The sequence below is a fragment of the Lates calcarifer genome, linkage group LG9 (assembly GCF_001640805.2).
Source record: "Lates calcarifer isolate ASB-BC8 linkage group LG9, TLL_Latcal_v3, whole genome shotgun sequence".
In the NCBI taxonomy this organism is placed as follows: Eukaryota; Metazoa; Chordata; class Actinopteri; family Centropomidae; genus Lates; species Lates calcarifer.
Window position 1 is genome coordinate 282,039 of NC_066841.1, and position 18,419 is coordinate 300,457.

Sequence of the window (18,419 nt, forward strand, 5' to 3'; positions counted from 1 at the left end):
CCTGAGTGGAAATGATGAAATTTTGAAATAGAAACAGAGCAGCGTGAACTGATATACATGAATCATGTGAGTTAAACGTCACTCATCACTTCCTGTGCTATTCACACAGCAGCAGAGGAGGGAGACAGCACTTCACTCAGGTTTGACTTAAAGTCAGTTGAAACTTTCAGGTAAAATGGGCCTGATGTTCATGGAGGTGACACTGAGACACTTCTACACAGCTCACAGATGAACTTTGGTCCTGTTCATTCCTGCACTCTGCTCATGCTGTTGCACTAGATTTTGTCAGCAACTGTTTCATATATAAAATAAGATTCTAATGATTTATCTTTCAGCTGCATCTCAAAGAGTCAGCTCAGTTGGCATCTGCTCCATCCACTGAGAAACAGTGTGAGATGCATTATAAAGCTCTGGGGAAATCTAATAAGGAGACCTTGAGTTTTTGTCAAATTAATAAGAGTTTGTTTTTTAACATGAACATTTTAACCAGCAAATGTTTGTGACCTTAAATAACAAAGCTATTATCTAAAGTACTGTCCCAGCAGCAGGTTAAAATAAGAGATAATAAAATGTACAGAAGCAGCACTTTATTACAAATGACCTCAATTATACACAAAGAGAATCAGAATGTGTCTGAACCACTTCACTGCATGTGAGTGATGATTAGTCCGTTCATCAGAGTCCAGTAGAACTGATGAATATGTATGAAACTCCAGAGTCTGTGTGTCGTCTCAGCAGATCAGAACATCACCACTTTAGTCTGTTTGGGTTTGGCTTTCTTCACCGGCACATGAACCTCCTCGTGGTCGGCGCTCATGTTGTTGGACAACCAGCCCACTGTCACAGAGTTCGCTACGAGGACACAGAGAGGAGACAGGGTCAGAGCTGAAGAATGAAAGTGTCTTAAATCACATCTGGATCTTAGAGACTCACTTGCCGCCTGGTGCTCTGGACAGTCCTTCTGAAAATGTTCCACTGAACCACAGACACGACAGCAGCCTCCTGCACACACAGGGACGTCATTTAAACGAGTGTAAAACAGATTACACTGCAGACAGTGTGCTGAATATCTGGGTCTGTACCTTGTGCATAAAGGCCTTTAGGATTATCTGGGCAGGAGCGTGACAAGTGTCCAGTCTGACCACAGATGAAGCACTTTGCATACGGGTAATCACCTGAGAGATACAACATTTCGACATCATTACAGCAGGATTACATGTTAATCTATTAGACGTGTCTGTGGCTGAGTGTCCTCGTCGTCCTCACCCAGAGCAGGGTCCACTTTAGCTTTACATTTGTGGATTTCGTGTTCGGTGGAGCCGCAGCGGTAGCAGATGCCTCGGCCCATCTCCTCGTCTCTGTCTGCCTCCGGACAGTCGGCCAAACCATGACCAGGCTTCCTGCAGTTAAAACAGAGCTGAGCAGAGACAAACATGAACAGCAGAGTGAGAGGAGCGACCACAGAAACTGTTAGTTCATAAAGAGATTTGGTTATTAGATAATTGTTCAAACAGATTTTCTATTGATCGACTAATCGTTCAGCTCTGGGGTGAATATCGCTCGTGTTTAAGGTTCAGCAGATCCTCCAGCAAGTGTCAGCAGTGGCTGTTACAGGCCAAATATCTGGTTTGAAATCACTCACCATTTTGTTCTTCTTGTCATTCTGTCTTTTTATCCGTCTGTCCTCTCTCCTCTTGTCTTTCTTCAGGGCTGTTTCCACCTCCTCCCTGAGCTCCTGCTCCTCCTCCCTCCCTCCTTTGTCCCCTCTGGGCAGCGGCTGTCCAGTCTGCTGCAGGTACTCCAGGAACCCGTTCACGTCCTCGCTGACGTAGTCCTTCTTCTTACGATTGGGTTTTTTCACGGCTGATCCACCGGGCTGAGTCCCTCTCAGGTGGTCCCTCTGAGCTCCTTGTTTGGCAGCCGTGGGGTCACCAGAGCTGCCTGGGCGACCTCCTCCTCCTCCTCCTCCTCCTCCTCTTCCTCCTCCTCCTCCTCCTCTCAGCTGACTCCATGGAGTGGCCTCTGCTGGTTTGTGTTTGTGGACATTATTGGCTCTCGCCCACCTCGTCATGATTACACCTTCTGTCTAAGCAGAGAAACCGTGTGTGTCAGGTGGAGATCATTTTAAATCACTGTGGTTTGACCATATGAAGTCATGAAACAGAAGCCTCTGAACATGATACTGTTTCTTTACCCTGACATTTGGAGAAAGGCTCATTTTTCATGTCGTATCAGCTAAATATGTAATTTCCCCGAAGGTGGCCAAACTTCTACATACAACTACGATAAAGTTAATCAAGTTTAATAAAGCTGACATTTACACTTCGTTAAGATACATTACTATAACCAGCGATCATTTTTCTGACGTTTTTCTGTTTTCAACCCATATTAGCATGTAAGCTAGCAGCTAGCTAAACTACATTACGTTAGTTTTTAAAGGCAGCATCTTCCCGACCAGCGAGGAGCTAAGCTAACACAACAAATATTATAAATAAATATCTTTTCTTCCTACTGATTAAATCGTTTAATAGAACAAAGCCAACTTTACCTTGTGATGTTTTCACTCCATGTGTTTGTATTTTTGCCGGAAGCGCCCGCTCTTCTTCTTTCTCTTTATTAGCGGATCACAATCCACCAGAAAAGCTGCACAGCGACACCTACTGTACCCGCCAGGACCTGCAGTGAAAGAAGAAAATACAATCCACTGAGTAAATTTCTTTAACTTAAAAAACAGGTATGACCAAACGTTTGGGAAACCTACTATGTCAGAACAGTATTCAGTACTTACTACTGTAATTTAGTACAGTTTGTAATTTAGTACAGAGCTTTGTATAAACGTATTTAAGTACTTCTAAGCTGTGGAAAAAGGCCAACAGCTCAGATCAGAACACGTTTCACCTCCAGCTCTGCAGGAATAAATGAAGCAGCAGCAGGTCACAGGTGATTTGACTTGATGAGACTAACGAAGGAGCAGAGCTGAAGGATCAGTCATGCTGTATCTACTGCTTACTGCGGTTTTATTTGCTGAAAACCTTAAAGATGGTAAGAAATCATCATGTTCCATTGTTTGATTTTTACTCTCTAAAAAGAAAAAACATGACTTTGAATGATCTGTTGAATTTCAGTCGACTCCAGTCCGATACGGGTGCAGGAAGCCAACAAAGGTTTGTTCTAATTTAAACCTGGATGGATCACAGTGTTGATGTTTCCGAGCTTTTATGTGTCTTTAAAGTAAAGTGTGTCGTTTCAGCTCGGCAGGAGAACTGGCTCATCAAGGCAGTGCATTATATGGAGTCTAACCCTGAGACTTTAGAAGGTGAGACTGACAGAAGACCAACAGCCGGAGAAATATGCTGAAATGAGCCTTGTTTTTCTTTGTTTCTTTGTTTTCTTTTCCTCTTTGTGACAGAACTGATGTCCAAGGACTACGCAGTGTTGGAGGGTGACATGATTCTGTCAGTGAGTGAAACTCTCATTGCTCATTAAATTTATTTGTTTAAGGGTTTGTGACTGTGCATATCTAAAGAATAACTGTGATCTATAACCTGTGTCACTCTGTAGAGTGACAGGAACGCAGTGGGAGGAATATGGCCGACAAAGGAGATCCCATACGTCATCAGCCCAGAGTTAGGTGAGCAGGGTTAGGGTTAGTTTGAGGATCTTTGAATAAAATTAGATGATCCACATCTCTGCTCACAGGAGTCTTTGTTTTACTTGATATCTTCCAGCCAGTCGGACAGACGACTTCCTCTCTGCTATGGCAATGGTGTCTGAACACACCTGTATCTCCTTCCACAAAAGAACCACTGAGACCAACTACCTGCTCTTCAAAACTGGCAAAGGGTGTGTCGAGTTAGAGTAGAGACCTGCAATTTTTTTTCAGTCAAAGTCTTTGCTGATGAGTTTTTTTGTAGTTAAGTGTCAATCAACTGTTGTATTCTAGTTGTGCTTCATATGTGGGCTTCATCGGTGGTGAACAGCCCGTGTTTATCGCGCCCCCGTGCATGGTGGGTAACATCGTCCATGAGATTCTTCATGCTCTGGGCTTCCATCATGAACACACGAGGACAGACCGTGAAAAACACATCACCATTCTCTCCCATAACATCATGGAAGGTAATGTTTCAGGTGTCCAATCAAATGACTGTTGTTGTCATGACGACGCTGTGTGTCTACTCTGAGAGAGAACATCAGGTGTGTTTCAGGGATGGAGAGAAACTTCAAAAAGCAACAAGGCAAAACCTTCGACCTTCCTTACGACATAACTTCTATCATGCACTATGGAAGGTGAAGTGTCCAAAACAAAAGGCACATAAAGACGTTTTTCTTTTCCCTCTCTAACAGCCTGTTTTTCTGTGTCAGTGGGTTTTTCTCAGCCAACGGCCTGCCCACCATCGTACCAAAGAAAGATGAGAAGAAGATGGGACAGAGGGTTAAAATGACACCATTGGACGCTGAGAGAGTTGGTCACCTCTACCACTGTGGTATGCAGTTTCCAAAGATTTAATAGTCTTGTTTTTTGTTTTTTGTTTTTTCAGTTGAACTGAGCTGTTCCACCATCATTCAACTGCTCAGGCTCCAGGATACAGTGACACCAACAAGCATAACACTCCACAACACCTGAGAAACTACATTATTTAATGCATGGTCAGGAACCATCTACGATCCTTCCATGGACCACCAGCAGGCCACGGACCACTGGTTGACCCTGCTAGGATAGGTTGTAGTATGGATTTGGGATGTGATGTAGGAGTCTACAGCCATGCTAGCAGCTCTGTGAGGCTTTGCTAACACGCTAATGTTTAGCAGGTATAAAGTTCACCATGTTAGTTTGGTGTGTTAGCATGCTAACATTTGCGAATTCATCACAATCCATAGTTTTGCAGATGTTTCAGTCTGGACCAAAGTAGTGGACCGACACTGAGCCATGACACCAAAAAGAAAACAGCTCATGAGGAGAGGCCAACACAGGAGGAATAAACATGCAGATAATATGTAATCCTCCTTTCTTTTCCCTCCTCTCTTTGACAGATGCCACTGATACTGAAACAAAGCAGACTGAGAGGAAGAGGAGTGAAGCTGAGGAGGAGCAGGATTCAAACATTCACACTGAGATCCACAGTGTGAAGGTTTCCTATCCCAGCACCACCAGCAGCAGAAACCAGGGTCACACAGCTTCAACTTCAGCTTCACTGCACCACCTAAATACTGCCACCAGGGGGTGAAATAACACCAGCAGACAACAGGCCTAAACTGAGCTGTGACTGATCCGTTTATTAATAAAAACCAAAATATTCAGACCAGTAACCTGACTGGATGTTTCACATGACATGAAGCAGTTAAAACAAGCTGAAGTTTTATGTAAACTGTTACTACACTGTTTTAATAATAATAATAATAATTCAATCTGCCAGTGTTCACCTTCACTGCCATATTTCAGCCTGTTTGACATACAAATCAATAGTTTTGTAACAAGATAAAGCAGGATGCTGCGACAGATTGAAAATGACAGTTTGTTGAAAGAACTTAAAAGCTCTTACAATAAAAAGCTTAAATATTTTTCTTCAGACATTTTTTTACTCTTAACAAAATATTTTGGCTCAATTACAAAAAATGACTTGATTACAGTATATTTTACAGTGTGCTAATGTTTTCTTATGAGGAAAAGAATCAATATTGAAAAATGTGTGATTTATCTCTGCACATTTGGCTAGGATTTTTCAGTGCATGTTTTTTATGATTCACATGCACATCACACACTGTATAAAGTGTTTGACCAAAAGTTTTTTTTTTAATTGATATTGAGAATCTGAAAATGAAAATGAAAAAAAAGGGCCTTTAAACTGGAAAAACATTTTAAGCCACACTTTACATTTTAGACAGCTTAATGCAGAAAATGTACAGATTATACCTTTAACATGAATGCTATTTTCAAGCCATCATATTGTGATTATAACTCACATGACATGAACGAGGCGTCAGAGTTCACAGCTGTCCCACTGCCCTCCATCGTTAAAGTAGAAAATGTGAGACTAGAGATTAAAATGTAAAAGCAGAAATCTTTCTGGATTGAAATTCATTATGGAGATACAGATTTTTATAAACAACCTCATCATTCACTGTTATCTCACCTTAAAATGACTGTGTTGTTCAAGGTGATGGTCTCATTCTGTCGTCTTGAACGCTCAGTAACGGACAGCTCTGTTCTCTTAGCTCCGATGTTTGACTGTTGTTTAATACTATATGTCAAGTGTAAATGTCAGAGTAATTTTCCGCCAGCCTACCTGCATGACAATACGCTGAGCTGCAGATAAATATTTGGCAGTTAGCGGAGATAAAAGGAAAGCAGCATCTCGGAGTGTTTTCACCTCACTGCAGGTTTTTTAGGGTCAGGAGAGAAAACACTTTTGGAGATTTTTCTAGAGGAATTTAAAGTTTCAAATGGACTCAGTTAACATGAAGCACTTTTTCATTATCTGAAATTACCTGAGTGGAGTTACAGGGTTTAACACTGACCCCTGTGGAAATGAGTTTCTACCTGGTCTGAGGAGATAAGCTGACCCGGCTGTATTGTGTTAAACAATGCATCCTGCATACGTAAAACCCACTGAAGACAACAGAAATTAAGAAAAAAACCTTCATTCAACAACCTGTTTCTCTGCTTTGTGGTGTTACTGAATGAGCTCATCAGTTTAGACAGCAGCAGCACACCTCATTTATCCTGCAGAAGGCCGTTACTCATTCAAAGTGTTTAACTCATTTAGTTCATCACTGCCACCAGAATGAAACGCCCCTTTATCATTGTTTCAGACAGTCAAATATTTAAGGAGCTCTGTTACTAAATACTCTCCACAGTCGACTGAATAAACTCCTGTGATACAAACACCAGGTTATTCACAGGTTTCTCTCTGTCAGAGATCACAGAGTTACTACAGTTCATCCTGAGGGGAACATGAACGTCTGAACCAAATCTCATCACAATCTGACCAAGAGTCATTGAGAGATTCACTCAAAACCACAAATGGCGCTTAGTCAGAGGATCACCAAAATCTGTAAGATTCATCCTCTGGGAACCATGAACATCTGTAAAAAACTTTGTGTCATACTGTGCTGTAGATCTTGAGTTATTGCTCCAATGACAGTTGATTTCAAACAACGCTGAAATCTGAACAAATTAAAATTCTGACCTGAAGGTGGCACTGGCTGAAAAGGTCAGAGTCACCAAAGTCAGCAGGATTCATCCTCTGGGGAGAAGAAACTGGAAAGTCTGGACCAAAGTGGGCTGACTGATGAACCATCTAGTATAGCAAAAAACAAAATAAACACTCCTGGCCACAGGATGTCATTTGATATTTGCTGCTACAGTACACAAAAAATATCTGTTACATATAATCCTGGCTTGCTCAGCACCAGGTAAAACTCTGTATTTCATAGTAGACTGGAGTTTTAAATCTGTGGTGACACTACTGCACTGGTACTGATGTGTTTTACATCAACCAGCAATGACTGGTCCATCACAGCTGAACTTAGGATACATCCAGGAAAAGTTTCTGATGCTCCAGATAAAAAGAAACTTGGTGTTCGGAGGAAGGATCGAGTCTGAAAGAAAGTGACCGACAGGGTGATCGTCTGTGTAATTACTCTCACTGCCAGAGGGGGGAGACAAAACCTCCACACTGCAGCTTAAACATGTTAGGCTGCACTAACTGTTACTGAATCTCAAGATTAACCTGTTTTCCATTCAGACAGTAGCAGATTTATTCACACAGATCACTTCAGGTTACACTACCAACACAATGTTACACAAAAATAATCTACAATGTGTAACAGCTTCAAACAAGTCACTAAGAGTGGGGGAAGGGGAAAAGTTTTTAGCTTGTGAGAGGAGGGTGTTGATGAGTAAATCTGAGAGTAATACAAAACTCAGAGCACCACCTGGTCATGATGTGAAGATAGCTGTACTCACTGATGCATTCAGAAATGGCCATAACATCAGAAAACGAGCACTGACTCTGATTCAACGGCTGCACCAAAGCAACTGAAGAAAACTGTCACAACTAAACACAAACAGAAAACTCGCTCTTTTTTTTTATTTCAGCTTCAAATGAGCAGCAGTGATGAATTCAGACAAAATAACTGATCACTGACTGTCACAAAAATCCCTAAATTCCCACACAGCAGCTACCAACATTAATCCTGTGTGTCTCCTGAATGTACCCGCCCACAGATCGGCCCCTGCAGCCCTGATGTGCATACATTTCCATTACATTAAATATTCAGTATAATACTGGCTTCGTATCCTGTTATTAAAGTGGAAAAAAGAAATCCAGTGATTCAGGTTTTAAAAGAAAACAAAGGGAGATGAATTATAAACAGGCGCTAATAGTCTTTTAATTACAGAGGCCATTGTGTGGAAGGTGATTAAAGAAAATCGTTGGGTCAAATGTGCTGTAATTAAAAATACAAACATGGAAACAGAGGAAATGATGAAGATGTGAGTCTGGGTCAGGGTGTGTGATCGGAGTGTGATGGGAGTGTGGAACAAAGGGAAGAAGATTGATCCAGGATCTTCTGAGGGTATTGATTTTAGCTGATCGCTCCCATGGCTTCAGACAGTTTTGCAGCATTGACTTTATTCCATAGTTGACAGCTTGGCAATAATGTGCCTTCACCAGAGCTTAGAGGAAGGTTCTTTACATCATATTTATAGCCTCCAGAGAAAAATGATATGACATAATCTTTAATAATTATGTGATTTTACAACAATATAAAACTAATTTTCTTATGATAAAGATTGGAGAAAGAAAAGCAGTTTTAAAGCTTAAATATCTTCACTCATTTACAGCAGTGCTGTGACAGTGGCTTCAGAAAGTATTCAGACCCCCTTTCACTTTACTGTGTTTTAGATTTAATTTTAAACAAATAAAACTGACAGTTCTGCCCATCAATCTACAATCAATAACCCATAATGACAAACATGTATACAGCAGCATGTAAATGACCCTCTGTTGAAAAACAAATGAAGGGTCAGTGCAGGTTAAAGATAAAAATGAAATCTCCTGAGAGTAAAAGGCCTCTACATCCTGTATGTATGACACTTAGGCCACCTCTCCTTCTATTTGTCTTATCTGGGAAATGTCAGACACACTGTTGCCAAAACATGAGAAATGAATAAAGTTTACCTGCAAAAGCATCATTGTAAAGCGCTCCTGACTTCTTTACATGTCGTTAAACCAGTTTTTTCACCTGACGTCAGACTTTTGAAGATGATGAGTCCAAGAAGCTGTCTCTGGGTTTCCTTCTCTGAGTCCAACCAACAAACTGAAAACCCAGAGGTGTTTAAAGTTACGATCACCTGAGACAAAGAAAATGTTTGATTATTTCATTGATTGATTCATTGATTAATAAAGTAGTTGATAGAAGCAGTTCTGCTGTATCATGAAATCATTTACTTTTGGTTTTATTTAGCTGATGCTGAGTAGAATCTTTCAGTCATGACTTTTTACACTGTGGTACTGATATTTCACTGTTAGGTGTTAAACCTTTGACCTGAAGCTCATGTGAAGCTTCAGCAGCAGGTGTGGCTCAGATTAAGTGGCCAGAGTAACAGACTGCTCTGTCTCCCTGTTCAGCTGCAGAGGGGGAGAGTAACAGGAAGACACATTTCATCCTAACTTCTGGTTCTCTTCACATCTGCACCTGACTGCTGTGTTCAGACTTAATACTGTGAAGCTGTCCTTTAACAGCTGCACTGCTGGCTCGGGTTCAGCTTGTTATTTATGACATGAAGTGAGGCATTCAGACGGAGCTTCCTGGCGCCGCTTTTCACCTGTAACCTGTTCGCGCAGCGGTGATGAGGCGCACAGTCCAGCGGAGGCTGCGCGTAAAAAAGCGCGTCCTCGTTTTCCTCCGGTAACATCCGCATCAGTTCCTGCACATCTCCCTCTGTGAGCAGAGTCCGTCTCCAGTGTCCGGAACGAGACCACGACCCGGGACACGGAGAGCTGTGTACGCGGATTAATCAGCTCAGACTGTTTTCGTTTTTCTTCTTGAGAAAACTTGAGAGTCGCTTTTTTTCCTCCTGCGTTAACTGGATCTTTGTATATTTGTCTTTGACTCTGCGCCTTTTCACCCAGTCTGTGGAGATCACAGGACCCAGACTGGACTTTCTGCCTCGACATTCCGGACTCTCCAGCAGCGCAGTATCACCGGACACTTTGGTCCAAATTCTGCGTAAAATCAACTTTTAAAGTTCCTGGTGTGGAAACTGACGCTGAGGAGGTGAAGATCCAGCCTCGTTATTTCAGTAAGTACACGGTGGATTTCAGTCTCTGTGGATGAGTCTACAGTTACTGTAGGGGCGCAGCATGAGACTGATGTTACTGTTATTCTACTGAAGTCAAAGTTTGAAGACTGGAAAGATGAAATGAGTTTATTTATTCGTTTATGAATCCATGTTGGACATAGAGACTCCATCCTGCCCTCAGTGTGTTTACTTAAGAAAAACTTGAATGTAATAATATAAAGGAAAAGCAAACACAGAGTCTTATTACATCAGCACCAGCAGCAGTAAAATACACAATGACTGGAGGAGAGAAAGGGACAGTTAGAGTCTGGATCTCTGGCTTAATGAATGTTATTAGAGATGGAGCAAACAGTTTATGTTCTCTGAGAAACACCCCAAGAAAAAGATGATCTGCTGTAGGAAGGATGTGGATGGAAACAGCATGATCTGATCTGACTCCAACACAACACTAAATCCACCTAAACATTTGACTCTTCAGTCACAGTTTCAAACCTAAAGAACATTTTGAAAAAGGTTTACTTTAGTCTCTCTGCTTCGCTCTGCCCTGTCTCACCATCACTGAGCTGACTCTGCACAAATGACACTGAGGATACATGCAAACCAAAGCCAAGCCGATTTTAATCAGGCTATACTGTATAGTCTAATGTCATAAATCACAAAGAGATTTACAATCTGTATGTTACAATATACGAGGCTCTATCCTTCCATCCTCGATTCGGAAAAAACTCCTGGTTAAATTTTGTTTACATGGCTTCATTTGTGTTTTTATCTACATGCAAACAAGTTTCAAACTAAATTCAAAACAAATAATTCAACCAAACTTCCAGCAAACCAGTCAAATCAAATGCAAATGAAGTCATCTTGTTTTCATCTTCTCCTGCTGTGTGAATATGAGCTGACTGGTTGATGGAGATAAAGAGCTGGTGGAGTCTCCAGTCGCTGCCATTAAACCAGAGGACACAACAGGAGGACACAGTGAGATGAGGCCGTTAAAAGAGCTCAGATGATGGAAATCTGACATTTCTGTTTGTTTCATGTGTTAGTGTGAGGAAGGTCCCAGTCTCCTCATCTCTCCACACAGATCTGACGGTTTCCTGTCCTCACAGGAAGTGACTTGTGACAGTAGTGACATGATTCATGTACGTTGGCGTTTATTTGCAAAGTCTGTTTCATGTTGGGTTTTATCCAAACAGCTACTGTTACACTTCAACAAGGGTGAAAGCTTTTTGTGATGTTCTGAGCTTCTTTCAACTGGAACAATGATTCATATATCGTGCTCTTAGATTTGCAGTGTGTGCACACGGATGTGTAAACTGAGAACACGAGAATTTGCAAAAAAACAAAACAAACAGGTGGATAAAAATCTTGACAAAAATACTTTTGTCTCTGTGCTTCCTGCTCCCCTCATCTCATTATCACTGGGTCGAATGCAGGAAATAACACTGAAGATTCACATAAGCACAAGTAAAATAAACAGTGCATATCCCAGCCGAGTATAGAAACACACAGGTCAGGTTTCCATCCAAATCCAGCTCCATTTTTAATTTACAGAAAACCTAGGAATCATGTGAAACTTGCAGAGAAACTCACTAACCTTTTCCATCTCAGCCAATAAGAAATGTTTTTGATATTTCGACACCTTCAAGGTTTCATTTTTATCTTTGAATTGAAAATCTGCATTTATTTGTTCTGACAACCTACAGCAGGGGTTTCCAACCTTTTTGGCGTTTGACCACTTCATGCCATTTGGTCACTGGAAAATCATGTTTACCGGGTGATTTTTTTTTTCAGGGCAATTTTAACTTAATTCTATTCTAATGAATCCAATGTAGAGCTATGGACAGCTAACAAATGCAAGAAAATGTAAATTTTAGAAATCTTATTTAAACTGTACCAACTCAATTAAGTCCATTAATTCAGCATTTAATTAATTAATGTTTGCACTTGCACTGACCTCCTGCAGGAACACAACATATTGCACCTGCTATTTCAAAACACTTTATTCTGCACCGATATATTATTCTTTTTAACACATAGTTTCGAACCAGTTTCATTTCACATTTTGCTCTCCACCTCGTGTACTGAAATGTCAGGATTTGTTTGTTTTGTTTGACAGTGACAGGTCAGATCAATGAGGAATGGTCCAGTTTGGGAAGAGGCAGCATATTTACTGTAGACTTGGCTGCAGTATTAACAGTCATGGATGAAATATTTACTGGAGTATCAAGACAGCGATGTAAATAAATTCCATCAGAAGTTGAAGCATTCATATTTTAGGTTGTGTAAAACTACAGAGGCATCAGCAGCAAAATGTACTGAGTCTGAATACTTCTTCCACTGCTGCTCACATACCTTCTTTCTGTACTATCTCATGGGTCAGTTCATTTTGTATGTTAGATTATTTTTAAACAGACAAGTGACAAGTTAAAGGAAACCCAACATAAAGTGTCTTAGAAAGGCGTTGGGCCACCATGTGCCACCAGTCTTCCAAAAGATATTCCCTCATTTGGAATTTTGATGATGGTGGCGGAGAGCAACATCCCACATGTTGGTCCAAAACCTCCCATCTGGGTTAAGATTTGGTGACTGTGAAGGCTACAGCATATGATTCACCACATTTTCATACTCATTAAATCATTTCGTGAGTTCTTGTACCTCTGGATGGACGATTTCTATCCTGCTTTTCCACTAATGTTTCAGGTTTTCCCCTTCAATTTGTCTTATCTGTTAATCTCTACATGCACTTCTGCACTGTCTGGCTGGATGATGAACTGCATTTTGTTGTACTGGTATTAAATCTGTGCAATGACAATGGTGAATCTGATTTAATATGGTGTTATAACATACAGATAATGTAGTACTGTCTCCCTCTTGTAGATCTCCCTTGTGGTGTAAAGATCACATGGCTTCACCTTGACTGACAACCATCCAGCTCCTCAGTCTGCCCTCTTACCAGGGAAATCCTTTTCCTCAATGGTTGACCATAGAAATACCCTTCTGCTCTTTCTCATCCTGTAAGAGACTGTTGATAAAGTTCACCACCTTCACCACCATGGCAGCTGCTCCAGATGTACCCTGCCTGTCGGAGCTCACCGGACTCCCCAACCGGAACATCAGCCTCGTCTCCGGCACCCAACCCTGCAACCAGAGCACCATCAGAACCTCGCCCTACACCCCACAAGCCACCGCGGCTTTTGCCCTGGCTATCACCTTCATGATGATCGTGACCATCGTTGGGAACATCCTGGTCATCATTGCAGTCCTGACGTCCCGATCCTTGAAGGGGGCTCAGAACCTTTTCTTGGTGTCGCTGGCTGCAGCGGATATTTTAGTCGCCACGCTTATTATTCCCTTCTCATTGGCCAATGAGCTCCAGGGCTACTGGGCCTTTAGCTCCATTTGGTGTGAAATCTATCTGGCGCTGGATGTTCTCTTCTGTACCTCCTCCATTGTGCACCTATGCGCAATAGCTCTGGACCGCTACCTGTCAATCTCTCGACCCGTGTCCTACGGCACAAAACGCACTCCTTCACGCATCAAGGCAGCCATTATCATCGTCTGGCTGATCTCTGCTGTCATCTCCTTCCCTCCTCTTCTCACCCTGGACAAAAGTGAAGGAGGTGAAGAGGTTTGTGAACTAAACAACGAACGCTGGTATATTCTCTACTCCACCATTGGATCATTCTTCGCCCCCTGTGTGATAATGATCCTGGTGTACGTGAGGATTTATCAGATCGCTAAGCAGCATACTCGCTGCCCACCTGGACAGAAGCAAAAAGTGGTGGCAGTCGGAAATGCTAGCGCGGTAACTAGCGAGCCAGTGGTGAAGTTATCGGAGCAGTCACAACAGAACGGGGATCAAGGAGGTACGACTGCCAGCCAGCAAGAAAAAGCCCTGACCAAAATGTCTGGCTCGGATTCTACCCCGTCATCACTTCAGAAAGAGAGCACCATAAGCCAGGACACTCAGCAGCATCCTCCTCATTTGAGTACCACTCCAGTCCAAAAATCCTCCTCTTCAATCCCCCAATGTGGCAGCCAAATCCTCTCAGCTGTTCAGAACAAAGAATCCCAGAAACATTCAGACGAAGGGGGGGAAGTACTTCCCGACAACACCTCCAGCTCTGGCTCTGAGCTGGAAATTGGTGACGAAGATCTCAGAGAAGAGGGCAAAGGAGAGACGAACACAACTGACAAGCAAACTTCAGGGTTGCCCCAAAGCAAAGGATTCAAAGTTCAGGTGCTAAACCTGGCCTACAAATACAAAAACACTATGGCCACATCATCTGGCACTAAACTGGCACCTGAGGGAGCGCCTACAACTCAGGGGACGCCCAATTCCCGCCGCAAAGCCATGGTGAACAGGGAGAAAAGGTTCACCTTTGTTCTGGCCGTAGTGATGGGAGTGTTTGTGATCTGCTGGTTCCCCTTTTTCTTCTCTTACTCGCTTCAGGCTGTGTGCCCTGAGACTTGCAGCATCCCCAACCCTTTATTCAAATTCTTCTTTTGGATTGGCTACTGCAACTCCTGCCTCAACCCGGTCATATACACCATCTTCAACAAGGATTTCAGGAAGGCTTTCAAGAGGATACTGTGCAGGGACACAAAGGGTACGTTCTTCTAGAAAGGAAGCTATAATTATGTTTTGAACTGCTGGCGGACAGAGAGACCTTTATCAAAAATTACTTCTTTCGTTCTGTACTTTATGTATTTGACTGGGATTGACCTTCTGCAGCATCGACATAAACACTTGTACATTAAGGAGGAAATTGCGTCCATTTTCTCCTCTCCTTCTGCTTCTGTCTGTTAGCTGAGTTAAGAGCTGCACTGACAGAGATGCAAACTTCAGAAAAACCACAGTCAAGTGGCCGAGTCAATTATCCTTAATGTTATTTAAGAATACAATATAATTGTATATTCAGTGACTCTGAAGAAGAATGATTTGATTATATTTTGAAACGGAAGTCAAGAGGATACAGGGTCTGTGTTCAGTAATTTAAAGTACAAACAGAGCTACGGTGGTGTATGTGTTTTTGTGTGTTTGTGTGTATGCATGGGAGTAGAGGAGTGTTGCCTAAGGGCCTAACTGGAAGAGAACAAATATCACTAAGTGTCCTTTATCGGAGATAAAATGGGCACTCAAGGAACACAAGATCAGGGAAAATGTGAGCATCCTCGTCTCTGTGCTTCTGCCTCTCGCACTTTCCTTCCTCTATTTCTTCCTCCATCTAAATCTGTGGCTTTGGATATGTACATTATGATGGATAAAGCTTTTATTCTCTCTGTGTATTCCCTAGTCTCTGTGAACCTGGGATGTTACACCTCTCTTTGGGAATTGCTCGTTAAGGTGATAGCCAGAGGTGGGGAAAAACTAGAGCAAGAAAACTGAAAATCAGCAGAGGTTGCATGAATGATGGAAACTCTACATGTGAATGTGACACTTGGAGGCATTTCAAGCTGAGCTGTTCACCCCCTCCACTCCCTTTAATCTTTCTTCCCCTTTAATGTTATTTTTCCCCCTCTACACTAAGGATGACGCAGGGAGTCAGTGCATGTGTTTGAGGTTGCAGCTCAAGACGTGTTTTCCCAGGATTTCTGCAGTGTTCAATACTGGAGAGAATGCAATTCAATACCTTACTTACACTTAGGAGCAAGAGAAAACAATCAATAAGGCCTGCCTCTGTTAAAGTACACAAACTTAATGACATTTATAACAGCAATTCAAACAGGCCTATGGGACACAGCTCCAGGTCAGAGGAGTCCTGAGCCAGAGCCTCTGTATGAAGTAACTATTCACAGTTGTTGTTTGAAAGTCAGCCTCATTTGAAAGATTGAGGTAAAACTATCCCAAAGAGAGACTAAGGAGATTTTATATAGGAGGTGTGGGGGGCCAATACCTGGACTCACTGAGCAACAGAAAACTGATGGATTGATTAACAAATCAAAAAATAAATAAATAATTAGGTAATTATAAGTCGCCTCCTAGCAACTATTTCCTGACAGTCAAAAGTTAATATGTTACCGTGTACAGAAAAGATATGAATGAAAGTACTTTTCCAGACCTGCAGACACTCTGTTTCATTGAGGCTGTGATTTATTTGCAGTGAAATATGACGGACAGTGAGCTGTGAACCCTTCACAGTGTGCTCTCTGCCAAAGCAATACAGACTGTATCTGAACTTGGCACTGACCCTGACGATGAGCTGAATCCCTGATGAAGAAACTCGTCCTCCTCGCTCTGGACTGATCTGATGTGATGTGTGTATGAATACTGTACGTGTGTTTGAGTGTATTTGCAGCTGCATGTTTTACAAAAATGCACTTCTTATCTTGAAAGCATCTAGTACTGTATACACATGTAAGATAACCCTGATGTTGGAATCAGCTTTTGTACAGTACTAGCTTAAACATAAACCAATATTACTGACTGTCATTTTAAAGTCCAACTGAAATTAAAATGAAGTTTTATTCTGCTCTGTACACTATATGTCCTCTGCTCTGCTGTGAGAAACCAGGCTAACAGACTGCAGCTATGCTAGCAGCTCTGTGAGGCTGTCTGTAGACACAGCAGTGCTCTGGGTTGAATGTTAACATCAGCATGCAAACATGCTCACAATGACAGTGTTGATGTGTAGCAGCTTAGTGGTTAGCATGCTAACATTTGCTCATAATGCCGCCTTCATGTCATCATTTAAACCATAACTATGTGCCGGTGTGAAAAGTATCAGCATCTGATTTGTTATTCCAGATTTTCAGGTGTTAGGAAGTTTGACAGCAATGACATCTCCCAGTTTGTGAAAAGAGCTACAGACGTGTAGACTGTAGTGAGGAAATAGTGGGAAATCTCAGGAGCTATTGTGACCAACTAGCATTAGCCTGGTTGGGCTGGCTAGTGATTGAGCCAACAACAGTGTTCACCAACAAACAGATAAAAATAGAGTATCAACACTTACATATAAAAACGGTTACAAATAAGTGACAAAAAATGTAGGCTGTTTATCTGCTACACGTTTAGCATCCTGGAAAAGGGTATTTTTCCTGTTTTTCCATTCTGCCAATATTATGGGAATATACTGAAGACAAGGTACAGTCTGAGGCTGATGGGAACGTCATTATTTTACAGGCATTTGGTCATAAACCAAAGTAGTAGACAAATTAATATTTTTGACTTGATGGTGCTGGGTGAATGTGTGCGCTAAATGTTTCAACAGGGGCTCATCAAAGTCATTAGGATTGATCCTCTGAGGAAAATGAATCTAATCAGTAGTTGTTGAGATATTTCAGTTTGGATCAAAGTGGTGAGCTGAATGACCAACCAACCTGCTAGCATTAGTCACAGTCACAGTCACAAAAGCGAAACATATTTTCTAAGACATAGGGTTGATTTGTTTAAAAACTACATCTCCGACTTTGTTAAGGAGGAGTGTTCACTCTGACAGAGAAGGTTCAATAAAACACAGCTGATAAGTTACGATGGCTTCCTCCATTTTGGACTCTCTCTAAAAGGTCAGTAATGTTAAAAAGGCGGCTTAATGTTGGTCAGTGTTAAAATATGCTGATTGCGGTGATTCCTCTGAAATGAATGTTGCTGCCTTAATGCCTCCATGGTCTCAGTGTCCTAGCTTGTTCAGAGGCGTGAAGGCTAAAGAACATTTCTTCCCTTCAACAATAAAAAAAAATATTAGCGTCAAATTTGAGAACCATTTTGACATTCAGTTGGACTTTAAGTTTAGAATAGTGTTAAGTACCGCTTTGTATCTATTTCTTCTTCTGACTCTGCTCTTGTGTTGATGTGTCCCAATGCTATGCTTTTATTTTGAAACTGCTTCATATTAAGGGTTGAATAAAGGACATGGTGAGACTATATAAGCACTGATTGTGCTTGCTTGTTGTTTCAGAGGAGAGTGGGTGGGATTGACTGTGAGCACTTACAGAGCAAAGAATAATGAAATCAGACATTTTACCATCGCTGCTCTTTGTCACAGTGTTTTAGGAGAATTATCTTTGTCTGCTTCTGCTTTGACTTTTGACCCGAATATAAAATATTAAAAGAAATATTGGCCTGATGCAGAAAAATATGTAAAAGAGGAAAATATTCCAGTGTTCTTGCCCT

General features: G+C 41.7%; 3 protein-coding genes across 4 annotated transcripts; 2 read left to right on the top strand and 1 right to left on the bottom strand.

Annotated features, from left to right (window-relative positions):
* Window positions 1–572: 572 nt before the first annotated feature.
* zcchc9 (zinc finger, CCHC domain containing 9) lies at window positions 573–2,695 on the bottom strand. Of its 2 annotated transcripts, none has more exons than XM_018694893.2 (6): window positions 2,549–2,695; window positions 1,643–2,086; window positions 1,267–1,417; window positions 1,083–1,175; window positions 934–1,002; window positions 573–852 (listed from the first exon to the last, which is right to left on the bottom strand). In XM_018694893.2, the coding sequence occupies exons 2-6, from the start codon at window positions 2,069–2,071 to the stop codon at window positions 740–742; spliced, it is 855 nt and encodes a 284-aa protein (XP_018550409.1). In that variant the 5' UTR covers window positions 2,072–2,086; window positions 2,549–2,695; the 3' UTR covers window positions 573–739. The 2 variants fall into 2 exon arrangements, with proteins under 2 accessions (XP_018550409.1, XP_018550418.1); XM_018694902.2 differs by having other exon boundaries at window positions 1,643–2,082; window positions 2,549–2,658.
* Window positions 2,696–2,870: 175 nt separating this feature from the next.
* Window positions 2,871–5,307, top strand: LOC108895907 (hatching enzyme 1.2). The gene is made up of 10 exons (XM_018694885.2): window positions 2,871–3,042; window positions 3,126–3,164; window positions 3,251–3,316; window positions 3,410–3,459; window positions 3,562–3,631; window positions 3,729–3,843; window positions 3,944–4,116; window positions 4,206–4,287; window positions 4,363–4,484; window positions 5,032–5,307. The coding sequence occupies exons 1-10, from the start codon at window positions 2,991–2,993 to the stop codon at window positions 5,223–5,225; spliced, it is 963 nt and encodes a 320-aa protein (XP_018550401.1). The 5' UTR covers window positions 2,871–2,990; the 3' UTR covers window positions 5,226–5,307.
* A 7,882-nt stretch (window positions 5,308–13,189) lies between these two features.
* LOC108895898 (alpha-2B adrenergic receptor) lies at window positions 13,190–17,196 on the top strand. Its single transcript, XM_018694877.2, has one exon. It carries the CDS (start codon window positions 13,359–13,361, stop codon window positions 14,928–14,930), a length of 1,572 nt encoding a protein of 523 aa, XP_018550393.1. The 5' UTR covers window positions 13,190–13,358; the 3' UTR covers window positions 14,931–17,196.
* The last annotated feature ends 1,223 nt before the right edge of the window (window positions 17,197–18,419 follow it).

What these genes read in the sequence shown, in the direction of transcription:
- LOC108895907 (XM_018694885.2), top strand. Translation starts at nt 2,991, where the DNA reads ATGCTGTATCTACTGCTTACTGCGGTTTTATTTGCTGAAAACCTTAAA. An exon ending in GGTGCAGGAAGCCAACAAAG is followed by an intron (nt 3,165 to 3,250) that starts GTTTGTTCTAAT and finishes GTGTCGTTTCAG; the next exon opens with CTCGGCAGGAGAACTGGCTC. An exon ending in TCTATCATGCACTATGGAAG is followed by an intron (nt 4,288 to 4,362) that starts GTGAAGTGTCCA and finishes TTTCTGTGTCAG; the next exon opens with TGGGTTTTTCTCAGCCAACG.
- zcchc9 (XM_018694893.2), bottom strand. Translation starts at nt 2,071, where the DNA reads ATGACGAGGTGGGCGAGAGCCAATAATGTCCACAAACACAAACCAGCA. An exon ending in TAAAGTGGACCCTGCTCTGG is followed by an intron (nt 1,176 to 1,266) that starts GTGAGGACGACG and finishes TGTATCTCTCAG; the next exon opens with GTGATTACCCGTATGCAAAG. An exon ending in TAAAGGCCTTTATGCACAAG is followed by an intron (nt 1,003 to 1,082) that starts GTACAGACCCAG and finishes CTGTGTGTGCAG; the next exon opens with GAGGCTGCTGTCGTGTCTGT.
- LOC108895898 (XM_018694877.2), top strand. Translation starts at nt 13,359, where the DNA reads ATGGCAGCTGCTCCAGATGTACCCTGCCTGTCGGAGCTCACCGGACTC.